Here is an 18087-nt window from a genome sequence, read left to right as displayed (position 1 = left end):
TTTGACCAAAGAAACTTCAACAAAAACAACAAAGCATTATTATGTACCCCGTTCCCTTCCACAGACCTCCCGACAGGCCCTGCTAGGGGTGAAGAGGCCAGGCCCAAGGAACACTGCCTGGGCCCAGGGGACACTGCCCAGGCCTGGCACTTGCCACCAGCCATTTATGTTAGACAAAACGCTTGTCTTTTTTTTTTGAGACAGAGTTTCACTCTCGTTGTCCAGGCTGCAGTGCAGTGACACGATCTTGGCTCACCACAACCTCCCCCTCCCAGGCTCAAGCGATTCTCCTGCCTCAGCCTCCCAAGTAGCTGGGATTACAGGCATGTGCCACCACGCCCGGCTAATTTTGTATTTTTAGTAGAGATGGGGTTTCTCTATGTTGGTTGGGCTGGTCTCAAACTCCCGACCTCAGGTGATCTGGCCATCTTGGCCTCCCAAAGTGCTAGGGTTACAGGCGTGAGCCACTGTGCTGGGCCATGCTTGTCTTTTTATGTTACTTTGGGGAAAAAACCCTAACCCCCTAAAATAGCGTCCCTAGCCTGCCTTCTCCTTAGCCCCAGCTGCATCCTTAGCCTGCCCCAGCCGCCCAGCTGAGTGGGACTGAAGGTGTCACCAGGTGCCACCTCCCCGGGGTCGAGGGACACTCGAATACAGCAGGGTTTTAGAGAACCAGGTGCAGTTCAGGGTCTGCACAATGCCAGCCACAGCCTGGAGGTCCTTCCTGGTCCCAGGTCCACTCCAAGCCCAGGCCTCTAGCTGGACCCCACATGGCCTGGCTGGCTGGGCACCCATGGAACAGAAGCAGCGGGCAAAACCCAACACAGTAGCCCCTTGTCACCTATGCAGGCTGTGGACACAGCACTGGCAGCAGATGCACCCTTGTTTCGAGCAGGTGGCTAGCCCTGGGCTACTGACAGGTCTCCATCGCCACAGTGGGGACTTGCCACCTCCCTCACAGGCTCCTGCAGGCGTGCAGGGGAGAGGGACAGGGAGGATGAGGAGTGTGACCCGGCGGAGGGGATGGGGCGCGCAGCCTGCGGACCCACGGGTACCCAGGATGGCGGGTGCGCTCCTGCCTCCAGGGACGAGCCTCTTGCAGGAGTCAGGCCTTCCCATCACACACGCTCACCCTGGACAATCCGGGCCTTACTGGAGCTGAATTCACTGTACAACTCGACCCCAGACTGGGGGAAGCAAAAAGCCCCGTCCAGACAGCCCTGTTAACAGCTGGGTGGCTCTGTGAAAGGAGAAATGTCTTCCAAGATTTTTCCACAAACATGAATATAAACCACCACACTGCTCAGAGGCTGGCGGCTGCCACCTCCCACACGTCCGCAGGACACACCAGAAGCGACGCTTCCCCGGCAAGGGCCGCGCGGCATTTTATTTTCTGAACCCCCACAGTGGGGGCGGCCAGTCCTGCCAGTCTTCAGACTTTGACCTTTTGACCCAAGATCATCACAGCCACAGGCGGAGGCTCTGGGAAAAGTCCAGCTCCTGGGACGCTGGCCCCTAACGACAGGCCCACCTCTCCAGTGCCGCCCTTCCCTCCTGCCTGGCACGGGAGTTCTGGAGCTGCGGTCCTGAGTCCAAGAACAGCCCAGGCAGCCTCACCCCTTGGTGCAAGGGCGGCCTGGCCTCCCTCCCTGCCTGTCCTGGGCCCGGCCACGTCACTCCCTGCGTTTCTTCTTCTTCTCCGGCTCCTGGACATTGGCTGCCTTTGCTCGGGCACCGGCCGGCTGCCGGGGTGTCCTCCTTCTCTGGCGAGCTCCTCTCTGGCCACGGCCCCTGGGCTGATCTCGGAGCAGGGCCCGCTCAGCTGTGCCTGGCTGCTCACCAGCCTCTGCCCGCGCCTTGGGGTCAGCCCCCACACCCCTCCTCTTGCTCCTCTTCCTCTCCATGCCCCAGGTCGGGGGCTCCTTCTCACCTTTCCCTGACAAAACAGCAAGACCCCATGAGCCAGAGAATGCCAGCATGGGCTCCTTCCACTCACTCAGCTCGGGCTGAGGACGCCGGCACCACGGACCTGGGAGGACAACATGGCCACGCCAGCCAGCCAGACGCATCCCGTGTCCAGTGTGGGGGCCAAGCTCTACCCACACGGCCTGGGACCCCAGCGAGGGCTGACCTCGGGAGGACCAGCGTAGGACAGGGATGCGAGACCCGGGAGCAAAGGCACAGAGTAGGCAGGACTGGGCTCAAGGTAGAAGGGGAGGCGGAAGAAGGATGCTGGGCAGTGCCAGGCCCTGAACGCCAGGGCCGACAGTGTTCACAAAACTTGCTGCGCACAGAGAGCCACACAGACGGTGTCTGGTGCGGGTGCAGGGACCAGGCCAAGGGCCGGCGGCAGAGGGGCCACTGCCCCATGGGAAATGAGACGGATGGGCCTCAGTGGCACGGGGCTCTGGGCAAGGGAAGGGGTGAATCCCTAGGCCCTAGGGCCGGTTTAGCATGGAGAGAGTAACAGGGAAGGCTTCCCAGTGTGGGGCAAAGCCACTGTCTCCCTCCTATGCACCCTATTCCTGCCATGGGCCCCGTGCCCTGCCCGGCACTGTGCGCAACCCCCTCCACTGCAGGTAGGCAGCTCCACGCCCTGGGTTGCCCCTGATGAGGGCGACACATGCCAACCACACTCATGTGGCCAGAGGCCCAAGAGGGAAGACAGGCCCTGAAATCAAGGACAGAAGTGGAGAGGCTCAGGAATCTCTGAGGGTGCGGGAGAGGAGGGGACAGGGCTTGGATCTAAGACAAAGGCATGGGAGGAGGCAGCCCAGCCAGGAGGATCGTCTCCACATCGGGAGGGAGGGCAGCGCACACAGCTGGGGGGAGCTGCAGACAAGGATGGCAGGTAGGGGTGGCGAGGAGAGGTCTACAGGAGGGATGCCGAGGACAGGGCATTTCTGGGACATGTGGATAGCAGGCACCCAGGATGGAGGACTTGGCACTCATGCTTCAGGGGTAGACACTGTAGGTGACCCCCATCCCGGGGACAAGCAAGCAGGTGAGGACGCCAGCTCCATGACTAACACACCAGCTAGTCCTACCTCTCTCGTGCTGCAACCTGAGCAGACGCTTCTGCTTCTTCGTCTTCTTCTGCCGCCTCCCTTCAAGCAGACGCCTGCAGGCCTTCTCCGGGATCTCGTCCTCAGGGAAGATGCCTGAGAACCAGGGCAGAAGTCAGGGGGCTCTGGGGGTATGGGGGCTTTTGGTTTGAGGCTCGCTGCTTCCAGCAGGCCCCGGCCAGCACCACCTCCCGACAATGTGTGTGAGAAAGTGCCCTGTTGTAATACTCAGGGCAATGTGTTCAGTGCCACCCCCACAGCTGAAATGAACCAGCTCAGACCCAAGCCCATTTGGAAAAGCCAGTTCCTGGAGCATCTAGGACACAGGCAGAGTATCCATGAACCGACATGCTTGGGACCAGCAGTGCTTTGGATGCCAGATTGTTTTGGAATGTCTGCTGCCATATTCACTAGTTCAGCATCCCTAATCTGAAAATCCCAAATCCAAAACGTTCCGATGAGCATTTCCCTGGAGCTTCCTGTCAGCACTCAGTTTTGGACTTGGCAGCATTTTGGATTTGGGGTTTCAGATTAGAAACACTCAACGTGTACACCAAAGTCTACAGCCTAAAAATGCCTATGCTGGCGGCACAAGGGAACTTTGGGCATCAAAACCTGCCAGACACACACAGACCTCATGCACCTCACTGGTGCGTGCTGTCCTAAAAACCCCACACCACCAGCCTGGCAACACGGCGAAACCCTGTCTCTACAAAAACTAAAACAATGAGCCGGCGTGTGGCACGCGCCTGTGGTCCCAGCGACTGGGAGGCTGAGGTCGGAGGATCGCTTGTGCCCAGATTCAGGCTGCAGTGAGCTGTCATCACACCACTGCTCTCCATCCTAGGCAACAGAGCAAGACACTGTCTCAAAAACTAAAAAAAGAAAACAAACCCTGGACTTTAACTCATGACACGCCGGCTGGTGGATGCAGGGGGTGTGGTGCTCGGAGAGAGGAGCTTAACACAAGACAAGAAGTGCTGATTGTGGAGCCAGAGGGACATGCAGGCATCCCCTATGAAATCCTTCCAACTGAGCTGCAGCTCTGAAACTTTTCTTAAGGAAGCACCGGGGGAAACGCTTACATCTCTTACCATCAACCCCCCTAGGAAACGCTCCTTCCGATAACCTATGCCAGTTCCATCCGCCACACGCTGCCAGAAACAGACGTGTGCTGCACAACAGACCAGCAGCAGCACCGCGGTCAGTGCTTGGGAGCCCCTGTGGCCGGCACCGTCTCTCAGGCTCTGGGGGACTCCAATGGACACTCAAGTCTGAGAATCACTCAGCAAAACCCATAGAAACGAGAGCTGTGGAACCCTGAACCCTGCCTCCCTGTCCCCCAGAAACACCACCAGGCCTCTCTGCAGAGACTCCACGTGCTATGAGGCCCCTGGAAGCAATCCACTCCCAGGAGGACGGAGCTCCACCTCCAAGGCGGTGCCACTGTCAGTGCCCGGCCGGTCCTCACCTCCTGCCAGGTCCTGCAGCCTGAAAGAGCAAGACAGACGGCCACTTACCACGGCTGTGGCTTCCGCAGGAGGAGGAAGCTCCAGCTAGAGGGGCTGCAGGGTCCTAGCGGGGAACCCCAGGGGCTGTGCAGGGGTCTCAGGGTCCTAGCGGGGACCACCCCAGGGGCCGTGCAGGGGTCTCAGGGTCCTAGCCGGGGAACCCCAGGGGCTGTGCAGGGGTCTCAGGGTCCTAGCCGGGGAACCCCAGGGGCTGTGCAGGGGTCTCAGGGTCCTAGTGGGGACCACCCCAGGGGCTGCGGAAGGACCAGGGCAAGGCGAAGGCACCCCAATCTGAGGAGCAAAGGGCGGCTCCAAGGGCAGCAGGGCAGACGCAGACCCTCAGACACCCACTTCCGGACCACTTTGTAGAGACGCTTCCTGTTCTGAGACGGGGTGCTCTGGCGGCTGGCCATTTCAAACAGTCTGTTAGCAACTGCCTCGTAGTCAAACTGTGTCAAAAGACAGACGTCACAGAGCCAAGGTCAGTCACCCTCTGCATGCTCCGAGAACGTGGAACCCCTGAGACCCAGAGGGCACTTGGTCTTAACTTGCAGGTTCTTCACTCGACTCACAAGAACACAGCCCACCCTCACTGAGGGTCCTGCAGCCCTGCCACTCTACAGCACAGCGGGCACCACACATGCTGCGGCGCACTGTGGGGCACGCACTGCCAGGCACACTCTGCGAGACGCACACTGCGGGGCACACGCCTGCCAGGAGCCTGCCTGCAGCTTTACAACTCTAGAAGCCACACACAGACACGCACGAATAAAGTAAGTTAATTTGATCGATTTTAACCCAAGAAGGCCATATTTTATTAAGTCTGCACATAATCATATTTAAAACTTAAAACATTTCAGTTTCCAATTTGCCTGAAATCAGACCCCACTGGCTGAGTGGACTCCTTGCTGGGACCCACAGGCCAGCCGCTGGCACATGCCATTTCATTCCAGCCCAGCAACCCAACGAAGGGGCCGCAGGAAATCTGGGGGGCTGCCCATGCGTGAGGCAAGAGGCCAGCATGAGGTGAGGCCAGCCCTGGACAATGCAGGTCTGCCTCTGAGCCCACCATCCCGGGCCCCAGCCCCACTCTTAATGACCCCACTCGCCTGCAGGGGGCAGGGTCAGAGCACCCATCCTGCCTTCAAAGCTAACCCGTCTGGGTGACTCTTCATGCCGACGGCTGCCATCCTCCCTCCTAACACCCCCCTCCTCTTCCAGGGCCAGTGGCAGCAAAGCAGGGCAAAGGCTGAGGGTGCAGCCACGAGCCCAGGGCACCCACCTGGAGGACAGGGCCACCACTGTCCCTGTCGTCACCTGTCTGCTCACCAGCCTCAGGTTCAGCCCTGCTGACAGAGCCTGCAACAAAAGGGACCCTGTGAACTCAAAGACCTGTTCCCAACATGTGCCAGCCCCAAACACCCAGGAACGGAGAGCCCGCTCCGTGCACCCTGGTCAGAGCGTGGGCATAGGCCCGCAGCTCAAGGCAGATACTAGGTGCCATGTGACCTCCAATCTCGTATGGACAGGACAAGAGGTGCCACCCCAGGCCTGGAAAGGAAAAAAGACGTCCCAGGGCACAGGTGCCTATACAGCCCTGAGTGGCTGACTACAAGCTGGTATCTCGGGCAACAAAGTCCATGTCAAACGTTCCGGAAGTGAGGAGGGGTAGCTCAGTCCAGCCTCAAGGTGGCCTGGAACAGAAGCTGTGGGAGTTGACGTTTCAGTCAGGCGCTCAAGCTAGGCTGGGCATTTGGGGCTTTGACGGCACTGTCTGCAGAAGAAAGGTTTCTGGGCAACAGGCAGCTGTGGGGCAGCATGTGACAAGGGTCTGCTCTGGAGGTGGCAGCCAGGGGCCAGCAGCAGGCACTGGAGGACCTGCCGGGAGCCTCGGCTACTGAGAGAGAAGGGCAAGGCAGGGACCAGGGAGACACACATAGGGTGGCCGGGCCAAGTGCTGGGGGCGGTGGGGAGGGGTCTTCTGATGAGTAAGCCAAGGGCCACAGCGGCCACAGCACTGAGTCAGGGCACACGGGGGTCCTGGGCATGGTCGAAGACACACCCTCCACACCACCAGGATGCCACACTCAGCTCAGACCACCCAGCAGGCTCGGACAACGAGGGCAGCATCGAACCAGAAACGGGCCAGGCTGGACCCCGCGGCTGCCCCCAGAGGCCTCTGGCAGGCAGTGAGGAGCGGGTCTACTCCCCAGCAGCCAGGTGCCCTGAGGTCTCAGGCCTGAACCCTGCCACGGTCAGTATGGACCGAGCTTGCTGTCCTCTGGCGAGACGGGCCAGGAACGAGGAACGTGAGGAGCAAGTGGTTCACATCCCGTGCCAGAGTGACGCCATGGGGAGGACTGCCTGCGGGTCTGGAGAGGCCAGGAGGCTGAGAGTCCAGCCCCAGAGAGTGATGGGGGACCGATGGTGGGAGGGACAGGGAGATTCAGCACCAAGGCAGGAACGAGTCCAGGGAGCCAACTGAGCCAGAGGCGTGCTGGGTTAGACTGCGGAGCCCAGGGGTCTGGAGAGGGCGTGGGGCACACCAGAGGCTGGGGGGCTTGAGGGGAGACGACACGTGTCCTTGGTGCCCACAGAGGTCACTCTGGCTTCTATGCTGAGGATGGACTGTGGGGAGCGGCAGAGACAAGGGGACCAGGCGGAAGCTGGTGGGAGCAACCCAGCAGGAGACCACACTGGCTCGGCCCAGGACAGGCCCCAAGGAGGAGCCGGGCGTGCCGTGACCCCCACCTGCAGGCGGCTTTTCAGACCTCTCCTGGGACAGCGCATCTCCGCGCTCACCGCCCTCGGAGGACTCCTCACTGTCTGACGCCGCCTCCCCATCCTGTGCGTCCAGTTCATTCAGGAGGTCTTCAATGGCAAGCGGGGCCTGCTCCACGATGGTCTCAAAGATGCCTCGAGTGATGTTGTTCAAAACCAGGGAACTGAGGGGCGGGGCAGAGGCCAGCGAGCAGGCCCGTTATGCTGGATTCCCAAGCAGAAGCCGCCGACTGCCCTGCGGCCTCCCCTCCAGCCCCCGCCCACCCGCATGGCCAGCGGCCACTCTGCGACAGATTCTTCCCTGGAGGGAGCAGCCCCCCAAAACGGCAGCCCCACGGAAGAACTCAGTGAAGGAGTCAGGTCCAACCAGGCCGCCTACCACTTACTCCTTGGTCCGGGCGGCGATTCTGCAGAAGGGGTCGATGAACTTCAGGTTCTGGTCTGCCGTAAGCTATGGGGAAAGCCAGCGGAGCTCAGTCCCTCGTCCACAAATGCCCAGCTCCACCGCCCCGTCGGAGCCCAGCCTCACCTCCTCAGCGCCCACTTTGGTCAGCTCCTCCAGGAAGATCTCAATGAAGTGGCTCTTCACCCCGTGGGGGGCCTGGCTGCTGGGGTGCAGGATCTCGCTCGTTAGCAGCTCTAGCAGCTCCTCGATCTGTCTGAGGAAAGGAAAAGCAAATATGACAGGCAGCCTCGGCAAGCCCCAAGACAGCCGTGCCCCCACTCTCCGGCAGTTACACGCTCGGATGGAAACCTAAGTGCGGGCAGGCGCCACTGTCTGCAAACAGGCCGGCCCGAACTCCATGCAGGTGAAGATCAACGATCCTGGGGCTATTCCAGCACAAAGCAGTCTTGCAATCAGAGAGTGAAGTGACCATCACCAGAACCAGAACATATGGCCTGAGTTTGCATGTTAGCTACAAAATACAACACATGTAAACATTCAGATAGGCCTTCCCTCTGTCCTCAAAACTGCTACCAGAGAGAAAGTCTTGGCTGAGACGAGACACCCTGCCTGGTGCTCCTCTCCACTGTCTCCACTGGGTACCGCTGGGGAAGACACGTCAGGACGGCACAGACACAGAAAGGAAAATGGAGGCCCAGAAAGAGGCCCAGGACCATGAGCCACCTTCTGGCTTCCCAGGCCCTGCCACACGGCGCATGCCATCTGTGATGTGCACCAGAGCTCTCCCTGGCAGGCAGGTTTGATGGCATCACAGGCCCGGATCCGAAGACGAGACAGCCCCAGAGAATAACCTGTAGCATCTAGACGCATCCGGACCTCCTGGGGTGCTCAGTAACGCACTGCCTAACTCGGATTTGTAACCTGTGTGATTTAGGAAGCTCCTCAGCAAGGCTGGAGAATCACTGGTGATGGAAAGGAGAAGTGATGCTCTCTAAGGCTCAGGAAAAAGGAGACAGAGGCAAGAACAGGTGCTGAGACCAAGAGGAAGACACACAGGTGCAAGGGACCGACTTCCAGGCCAGGGACAATGCCATGGATATTAATGACAGCCCAGTTACGCCTGCAGGAGATCCAAGAGGGCAGGAAAAGTGGACCCCACTGTCAGCACTGGGGCCCCGGGCACTGGGAGAAGCCACCACGGTCTTCCAAATGATTCCGGTACTGAATTCTCAGTTACAGGGAGGAAAAATACTCTTGGAGTAATAAGCCAAAAATAGTTAACAAAAATCATCCCTTTACCATTTAATTCAGCTTAAGTCATGAGACCCCTATGGGGTAATCCACAATGCTAAGGCCTAGAATGAGTAAGAGACTCCCGGCATCAGAGTCCTGCCAGAGGAACTCAAGAATGAAAATCCCTCCAAACCAGAGGCACCACTGCCCTAATCACCCATGCAAACTCAAAGCTGGAGAAACTCAGGCAACCACAGTCCAATTCATTCCTTCCTTCCTTTCTTCCTTTCTTCCTTCCTTCCTTCCTTCCTTCCTTCCTTCCTTCCTTCCTTCCTCCCTCCCTCCCTCCCCCCTCCTTCCCTCCCCCCTCCTTCCCTCCCTCCTTCCCTCCCTCCCTTCCTCCCTCCCTTCCTTATTTATTTATTTGAGATAGAGTCTGGCTCTTTGTCGCCCAGGCTGGAGTGCAGTGGCAGGATCTCAGCTCACTGTAAGCTCCGCCTCCCGGGTTCACGCCATTCTCCTGCCTCAGCCTCCCAAGTAGCTGGGACTACAGGCGCCCACCACCTCGCCTGGCTAGTTTTTTGTATTTTTAGTAGAGACGGGGTTTCACCGTGTGAGCCAGGATGGTCTTGATCTCCTGACCTCGTGATCCGCCCGTCTCGGCCTCCCAGAGTGCTGGGATTACAGGCTTGAGCCACCGCGCCCGGCCTCTTTTTTAAAAAAAACAAAACAAAACAAGATAAAACCCAGAATCTCACTCTAGGCTACAGTGCAGTGGCTCAGTCATGGAGCACTGCAGCCTCAAACTCCTGGGCTCAAGCGATCCCCTCGCCCCACCATAACCAGCCTACTGATTCTTCTTTATGTATTTATCTAATTTTTGTATTTTTAGTAGAGACAGGGTTTCACTGTGGTGGCCAGGATGGTTTTGATCTCTTGACCTAGTGATCTGCCTGCCTCGGCCTCCCAAAGTGCTGGGATTACAGGCGTGAGCCACCGCACCGGGCCAATTTACATAATTTTAGAATTAGGAGCAATTAAAATTGATTACAACTTTGGGAGGCCTAGGCAGGCAGACTGCTTGAGCCCAAGAGTTTGAGACCAGCCTGGGCAACAGGACAGAACTAATCTCTACCAAAAATACAAAAATTACGTGGGCCTGGTGATGCACATCTGCAGTCCCAGCCAGCTGGGCGGCTGAGGCAGGAGGATCACTTGAGCCCAGGTCAAGGCTGTAGTTGAGCCAAGATCACGCCACTGCACTCCAGCCTAGGCAACAGTGAGACCTATTTCAAAAAAACAAAAAGCATTGCTAACGGAGCGGAACATGCCGTGTTTTTCTAAGCAGCTCCTCAGCTGGACACCCTTTCATTAAAAAACTCCCTCCTGACTCCCAGTGAGAACTGGCCTCCAAGCCTGAGGATAAATGGCATCATTTCCACAAACACACCAACTAATTTTTACTTTAAAAAATATCTTATCTCTAAGCACAACTAGGGGCACGCTTGAATGTAAAGGCTGACATCTCCTTATGACAAAGAATCCAACGACAAACACATGACTGTGATCCCTGAGAGCAGCATCCCCCCACAGCAGGCCCGCCGCGCACCCACCTTTCTTCCCAGCCTCGCATCTTCAGAACCTTCAAGGACTCGTTCAGGACCATCCTCATGAGCTTAGACACAGAAGGAGGTTCGTGTTAGCAGAAGCCCAGCCCTGCTTCACCAGACCACCCTTCCCCATGCACCATGAGCCGCTGCAGGATAAAGCCACAGCCGCGGTCACCTCTGCTGGCCCCAGGCACACAGCCGGCCCCAGAGCTGCTGACAGACAGACGCTGGAGGATACAACACCATGCCCTCGGAATCCCGGGCTGAGAACCCGCCCCGCTCCCCAGCTCCAAGGCCCCAGCTGGCTGGAGGCAGGCACACGGGGGGTGGGAGGGAACAGGGAACAGTCCTGTGACTCCAGTGCATAAGCCGGGGCTGAAACGGACGGTCCGATTCATAAGGGAGAACCAGGAAAGAGGCACAGCTACCCCCACGGGCAGCGGAGCCCTCCGCAAAACCGGGTCGGAAACACGGCTGGTCCTCACCAGGCTCTCCCCAGTGGGAGAACACAGCTCACTTCCTCTGTGGTCCGCTACGCAGTGAGGGCGCTCCCGCCAAGCCTCACCCGTGAATGAAGCTCCAGATCTGCCCCCCAATGCTATTTCCCTCCATGGGACTCAACACCCTTCTGCAGTTGTCCCCGCTTTAGGCTACTGACCCAGCACGCCTACACGACCACAGTGAGGTCTGAGCCGCAGTCAATAGCAGCAGAGGACACGCAGACCCCCAGGAGCCCCGATGACAAGAGCACAGCCCAGCAGCCAGGACCCTGCTCTTGCAGACACGGGAGGCCTATCCTCCACGCCACCCTGCAGTGCCACGGAGGCCGGCCCTGACACAAGGCTGTGCTGCCAGACTCAGTCACACAAGGGGCCGGGAAACGAGCCATGGAAAGCAGAACGCATCCATCCAAGCACCCAGCAGCTGCATCTCAGCAAACCAGTGGGGCGGCCTCCCTGCAGAGCCCCGCTGCCCCTAAGAGTCTGCACTCTGTCAAGTGCATGGCCGGCCTCCCTGCAGAGCCCCGCGGCCCCTAAGAGTCTGCACTCTGTCAAGTGCACGGCCGGCCTCCCTGCAGAGCCCCGCGGTCCCCAAGAGTCTGCACTCTGTCAAGTGCACGGCCGGGCTCCCTGCAGAGCCCCGCGGTCCCTAAGAGTCTACACTCTGTCAAGTGCATGGCCGGCCTCCCTGCAGAGCCCCGCGGCCCCTAAGAGTCTGCACTCTGTCAAGTGCATGGCCGGCCTCCCTGCAGAGCCCCGCGGTCCCTAAGAGTCTGCACTGTCAGGTGCATGGCCGGGCTCCCTGCAGAGCCCCGCGGTCCCCAAGAGTCTGCACTCTGTCAAGTGCATGGCCGGGCTCCCTGCAGAGCCCCGCGGCCCCTAAGAGTCTGCACTCTGTGAAGTGCATGGCCGGGCTCCCTGCAGAGCCCCACGGTCCCCAAGAGTCTGCACTCTGCCAAGTGCATGGCCGGGCTCCCTGCAGAGCTCTGCTGCCCCCAAGAGTCTGCACTCTGTCAAGTGCATGGCCGGGTTCCCTGCAGAGCCCCGCTGCCCCAAGAGTCTGCACTCTGTCAAGTGCATGGCCGGGCTCCCTGCAGAGCCCCGCTGTCCTAAGAGTCTGCACTCTGTCAAGTGCATGGCCGGGCTCCTGGCCTGCCCTGGAGCCTCCTTCCTTCCTGAGCTCCGGGTTTTTCCCACCCTGGTCTCCAATTCTAGAATCACTGGTACGTACACTGTCCGTACAACCCTGGCCCGAATCTGAGCTGGACACTGAAGCCAGAATGGCAGATCAACATCTGTCCTCAGTGAGGCCCAGACATGGCCCCTTTCAGCGTTCCCATTGGGTGACTGACTCCTACAAGTGACAATGTCCCTATATCTCAGATCTGCTCTAAGGTTACAATGACCACCACCTCAGTAACGAGACCTCACGGTTCAACAAGAGGGAAGCAGGGAAGGAGAGAAGCAGGTCCGGGCAGCAACACACTGCACTTCTAAACCCCAGTGTTCCCCAGCATTCTCAGGGCAAATCAGCACCCTGAATGGGGGTGCAATGCGGGAGGAGGGAAAGGAAGTCCCGCACTGTGACCCAGCCATCCCAGCCTCGCAGGCACTCCAGGGCTCCCGCGAGGGCCCGACCACAGCTCTGGAGTCTGTGCCTCCAAACTCACGGCCTCCTCGGCAAAGTAACAACAGTGTCACCGTCGACTCTCCCCAGGAGGGCAATCGTCACTTTCCTTCTCTGAACCAAAAGTTTGTGTGGTGTTTTAGGGGTCGGATTCCTCGCCCATTCAATGACCCTCAGAGACCGACAATGCTGCAGAGCCCTGGGCAGGGACCGCCCAGAGCCTCGGCTCCACCTCCCACCCCGGCTTCAGGGTCGCACTGTCTCAGGTCGCCTCCCTGCCCAGGCGCTGCCTGTCTCTGCTCGGCCGGGCACTGAGACCCACGCTGCCCCCGCCGCCGGCGCCCTGGCGGCTGCCTCACCATGTAGAACTTATCCAGGCGCAGCCTGTCGATGCCCGTCCACTCGCGATTCATGGTCTGCCAGAAGGCCTGAAGGAACAGGTGCTCTGGAGGAGGAATAAGCCAGAAGAGAACGACTGAGGAGCACGAAGCCACTCTGGGAAGTGAGATGAGAACACGGAGGAACCTTTCTTTACTTATTATAAATAATAAATAAAATGCTGATGCCCAGGCCCTACCCCTAGAACTGGGTTTTGCTGGACCAGGATCTGGACATCAGAATTTTTAGAGGCTCCTCAAGTGAGTCCCACAGACAGGCAGGGTAAGAACTTCTCAACTCCGGTCACCAGAGAACACAGGAGTTAGAAAATCAACTGCAGGGGCCGGGCGTGGTGGCTCACGCCTGTAATCCCAGCTCTCAGGGAGGCAGAGGCGGGAGGATAGCTTGAGCCCAGGAGTTCGAGACCTGCCTGGGTAATACAGCGAGACCCCGTTCTCCACAAAAATGAAAAAAAAAAATCAACTACAGGAACCTCACGACCATCAGGCGGAATTCAGTCAAATCTCTTGGTGACATTACCCTGGCTTTTCATTTTATTTTTAAAATGTAAGATATGAGCCCATTAGACTCAAAATGAGTGTTTTGGGTAAATGAGCTAATCCATGCTGAACACTTACACCAGCATTTCACACATGCTGAGCACCCACAGACACCAGCTGGCGCTCTCTCGCTCTTAGGCATTCCTTCCTCTGGATTTGAGAACACAAACCCTCCTGTGTCTGGTGGCTCTGATGCTCAGAGGTTCTGACGTCTACAAATGTACCCAACTATGACAGAGCATACTCACGCGCCTCCGTGGTCTGAAAAGCATGAACGAGCTGGGAAATGGTCCTTCCTAATTCTTCCTGTGCAGGAAACAACAAAAACGCCCTCAGCCACTAAAGCACCAGGCTCTCACAATGACACACACACAACCACCCACTCATTCACTCATCACAGAGTCGGCTTCCAGGGGGTCTCAGCTCAGTGGACTGGAGGTTTCACCCCTGCTGCAAAAGACCCCTCTACATCCGGGGTCAACAGCCTCTCACACAACCATGGCAGGCACTGCCCTCCTGACAGGGGCTGTGCTAAAGCCACAGAGTCATGGTTAAAGAGGGACGTGGGAGAGCAGAAGGGAGCCTTGGGACTCACAGCCCCCTAACCATCAGGAGAAGGAGGGCTGTGAGACCCCATAGATCATTCACTATCTACCTACATCACTGCACCACGCATGGCCCAGGGCACTTGCTAAGAGACATTTCATAGCCTCCCCTTGAATTTAACTAAGTATCTTCACCACCCACGAGATTCTGGAGAGCACAAAAGTCACAATTTGAGAAACAATGTTTGAAAAGGGCTAGCGGGAGAAGTCCTTATCTCAGGAGACTTGAATTCTGCCCCTTGGTTTCCACTATTTCAGCAGTTGTTTGCAACCCAGGACAAACACAAAACCCAGTTTTCACCCATATGCCAGTGCGGCTATGGTGCACGACTCAGTCAATCACATAAACGACCTCAGCAAGTGTAAAACTCACCGAACCAAAGGCCCACACCCACCAGCCATGTAGAACCAAGCATCAAGGCTATACGAGCTCCTCACGGTCTCTGGCCATATTAAAATGGGGTGGACTAGGCCAGGCGCGGTGGCTCACACCTGTAATCCCAGCACTTTGGGAGGCCAAGGCGGACGGATCACGAGGTCAGGAGTTCAAGACCAGCCTGGCCAACATGATGAAACTCCGTCTCTACTAAAAATACAAAAAATTAGCGGGGCATGGTGGCGGGCGCCTGTAATCCCAGCTACTCGGGAGGCTGAGGCAGGAGAATTGCTTGAAACCGGAAGGCGGAGGTTACAGTGAGCTGAGATTGCGCCAGTGCACTCCAGCCTGGGCAACAAGAGTGAAACTCCGTCTTAAGAAAAAAAAAACTGGGTCGACCAGATGCCCATCCATCCTCCCCTGCTGCTTCTGCACCTTCTCTGCTGCTCACTCCACTCACCTGGAGGAGCGGCTTGTCCTGCATCCACATGCAATAGAACAGTCCTTTCCACACCTTCAGCAGCTCGTCGTGAGTAAAAACACCTGCAGCAAAACAGCAACATTTGGACCAAATGAACCCCGCACCTTCCAGTGCCAGGAAGGAAGCCACAGAAACGTGACTGCCTGAATGAGACCAAAGTCCCACTTACTGTAAAGGCAACTGGGGGGGCAAAATCTGGCCCTCCCCTTCAAACAATCCTTCTAACCCAGAACCTGCTGTGCCTGTGGCTGTGGGGCTCTTCCAGGTAACTACCACTTCGCGCACTCAGTAAAACTGACTGATAATCTACAAGGTATCAGGCACCGTACTCCATTTTGGAAATTCAAAATTGCGAACCTCCACCGTTTCCCAAACTGATCACTGGCCACACAGGATAATCTGTTGGCAATAATTCATCCAGCATTACACTGAGCGTTTCTGCACTTTTCTGTAACATATCTCAAATATCAAAAAGAAGAAAGTGAACTCAGGCATTCAGACTAGCTAGGGAGAGAAACAGAAATTACTCAGGCCAGGTGCAGTGGCTCATGCCTGTACTCCCAGCACTTTGGAATTGAGTGCTGAGGCGGGATCACTTGAAGCCAGGAGTTCAAGACCAGCCTGGGCAACATAGGAATACCCCAATTTGTACAAAAAATACTAAACTTAGCTGGCCTGGTGGCACAGCGCCCCCCGTAGTCCTAGTTACTGGGGAGGCTGAGATGGGAGGCTCACTTGAGCCTGGGAGGTAGAGGCTGCCATGAGCCATAATGGTGCCAAAGCACTCCTCCACCCTGGATGACAGTGAGGTCTGTCTCACTCAGAAAAATTTTAAAAAAAGTTTAATTTAAAACATTACTCAGTTGACATTCACTTAAGTCCTATGTCTGGCAAGCCGTTCCCGCAGCAGTGGTTCTCAAGCTGAGTGTGGGGAGCGGTATCACTCGAACAGCTTCATAAAGCAGATGCTAGTCCTGATTTGGCGGGGCTAGGACCTACAACTTGCATTTCTTTCTTTTCTTTTGTAATGGAAATGGAGTCTTGCTATGTTGCCCAGGCTGGATTCCTGGGCTCTTGCGATCCTCCCACCTCGGCATCCCGAGAGGCTGGGATTACCAGCTTGGGCCACTGCGCCGGGCATAGAATCTGCATTTCTAACAAATGTCCAGGGGATGCTACTGCTGATGGGAGACCACGCTCGGAGAACCACCAGGTACCACGAACAAGAAGTAGATTTTCGGCCCTCAGAGAGATACCCTGAGTGGAAATCGGAAAACAACCCAATAATTACGCAAACAGAAAACTGCTAACAGCGGGAAATGCTGCCACGAGGGAAAAATACTGGGTGCCTAAACAGCAGGGCAGCAGGAGTACCTCGTCTACTTGAGGGAGGGGACGTCTGAGCTAGGAAAGGAGTCAGAGGGGCTGGGGAGGAGCGTCCTCGCAGAGGGACCAGAAGTCACCGCACCACGAGGCAAAGCGGCCGCGGGGACCGCGGACCGGTAGCAGCAGGAACAGGCCCACGGGCCCCGCCTGCCCGGCCACGTGGAGGTTCCATAGGACTCCGAGGTCCCCCAGCCCCGGCCGCCACAGCCCACACCCGCCCCAGCCCAGCCGGCCCCCGAGACGCCAGCCGCCCACACCCCCCACCAACCTGCGGCCCGCTGAGTCCTGGCGACGATGTATTTCCGGAGCTTCCTCACCGCCCGGTCCCGGGTCACCTGATCATTCCCCGCCAGGCGCTGAGCCAGCTGGATCTCAGGCGGGAGCTGCAAGCGCGAAACCATGACGGCGGCGGCCGAGACCCCCAGTCTCGGGGTCTCCTCGTACCCAGCACACAGAGCACGCACCGCCCGCGCCCGCGCCCGCCTCCTCCTGGTCCCGGCGCGCGGCGTGACGTCACAGCCCGCGACACCTCCCCAGGCGCACGTCACCGCCGCGCAGTGGCCGAGCCGCGCAACTGCAGCCCCCGGAGGCTGCCGAGGGGGCGCGCGCTCCCTGCCTGTGCGCAGGCGCGGAACCGTCGAGCGCGCGCCTGCGCCTGCGCCTGCGCCTGCGCCTGCGCCTGCGCCTCCGCCTCCGCCTCGCTGGGGCTGCGGTTGGCCGGGGTTGTGAGGCAGAGATCTGTTGTTTTTCAATCTTATTTTATTCATAAGCCCACTTGTATTTTTATCCTGAGACAGGGTCTCGCTCTGTCGCCCACGCTGGAGTGCAGTGACGCGATCTCGACTCACGACAGCCTCAGCCTCGCGGGCTCCAGGGATCCTCCAGCCTCAGCCTCCAGAGGAGCTGGGACCACGGGCGCCACCACTCTCAGCTTTAAACTTTATTTTTAAACCCAGGGGGAGGCTGGATTTGGCCTAGGACCATAGTTTGCCATCCCCTGAAGCAGAAAAACGTTCTTTAATTTTAGAAATAACTGTTGAATTATTTGGTAAAGGTGACGTGTCATGATGTCTGCAGTTCATTCTGCAAAAAAGTAAATCACGCACATGTGTATGCAGATAAGCAACCAAAGCAAACTGTTAACAATCGTGGAGTCTACAGGCAGGAATACAGGTCTTTTCCAGCACAGAATTTTTGTTTCTGTGCTGGAAAATATATATTGGCCTGGACAACATGGCGAAACCCTGTCTCTCCAAAAAAAATACAAAAAGTGGCCGAGTTTGGTGGGTGTGTGCCTGTGGTCCCAGCCACTGGGTGGGAGGGGATGGGGACTGAGGTGGGAGGATTGCTTTAGGCCGGGAGCTCCAGGCTGCAGTGAGCTGAGATCATGCCATTGCACTCCAGCCTAAGCAACAGGACAAGACCCCGTCTCCCCACCTGAAAAAAAGAAAATATATACTGTGCGACCTACAAGGAAGACGTGTCCATTTCCTGTGGCTTTAAATGACAGAAGTCGATTCTCTCACAGCTCTGGAGGCCAGAAGGCCGAGACCAAGGCGTCCGCAGAA

At 57.6% G+C, this 18087-nt stretch overlaps 1 protein-coding gene across 3 annotated transcripts; it reads right to left on the bottom strand.

The window, feature by feature from the left end:
* Positions 1–1360: 1360 nt before the first annotated feature.
* Positions 1361–17043, bottom strand: RRP1 (ribosomal RNA processing 1). 3 transcript variants are annotated; one of them, XM_033232625.1, is made up of 14 exons: positions 16788–17012; positions 15113–15195; positions 13920–13977; positions 13093–13178; positions 10610–10671; positions 7887–8016; positions 7744–7808; positions 7328–7521; positions 5859–5935; positions 4862–5025; positions 4537–4556; positions 3048–3161; positions 1654–1936; positions 1361–1612 (listed from the first exon to the last, which is right to left on the bottom strand). In XM_033232625.1, the coding sequence occupies exons 1-13, from the start codon at positions 16918–16920 to the stop codon at positions 1674–1676; spliced, it is 1449 nt and encodes a 482-aa protein (XP_033088516.1). In that variant the 5' UTR covers positions 16921–17012; the 3' UTR covers positions 1361–1612; positions 1654–1673. The 3 variants fall into 3 exon arrangements, with proteins under 3 accessions (XP_033088516.1, XP_033088515.1, XP_033088517.1); XM_033232624.1 differs by having other exon boundaries at positions 1361–1936; positions 16788–17043; XM_033232626.1 differs by having other exon boundaries at positions 1361–1936; positions 4928–5025.
* Positions 17044–18087: the final 1044 nt, after the last annotated feature.

This window comes from Trachypithecus francoisi, unplaced genomic scaffold, assembly GCF_009764315.1.
Source record: "Trachypithecus francoisi isolate TF-2019V2 unplaced genomic scaffold, Tfra_2.0 Lachesis_group14, whole genome shotgun sequence".
NCBI classification, from domain to species: domain Eukaryota; kingdom Metazoa; phylum Chordata; class Mammalia; order Primates; family Cercopithecidae; genus Trachypithecus; species Trachypithecus francoisi.
The sequence above is the reverse complement of the archived record's forward strand: the minus strand, read 5'-3'. Positions and strand labels throughout refer to the sequence as shown.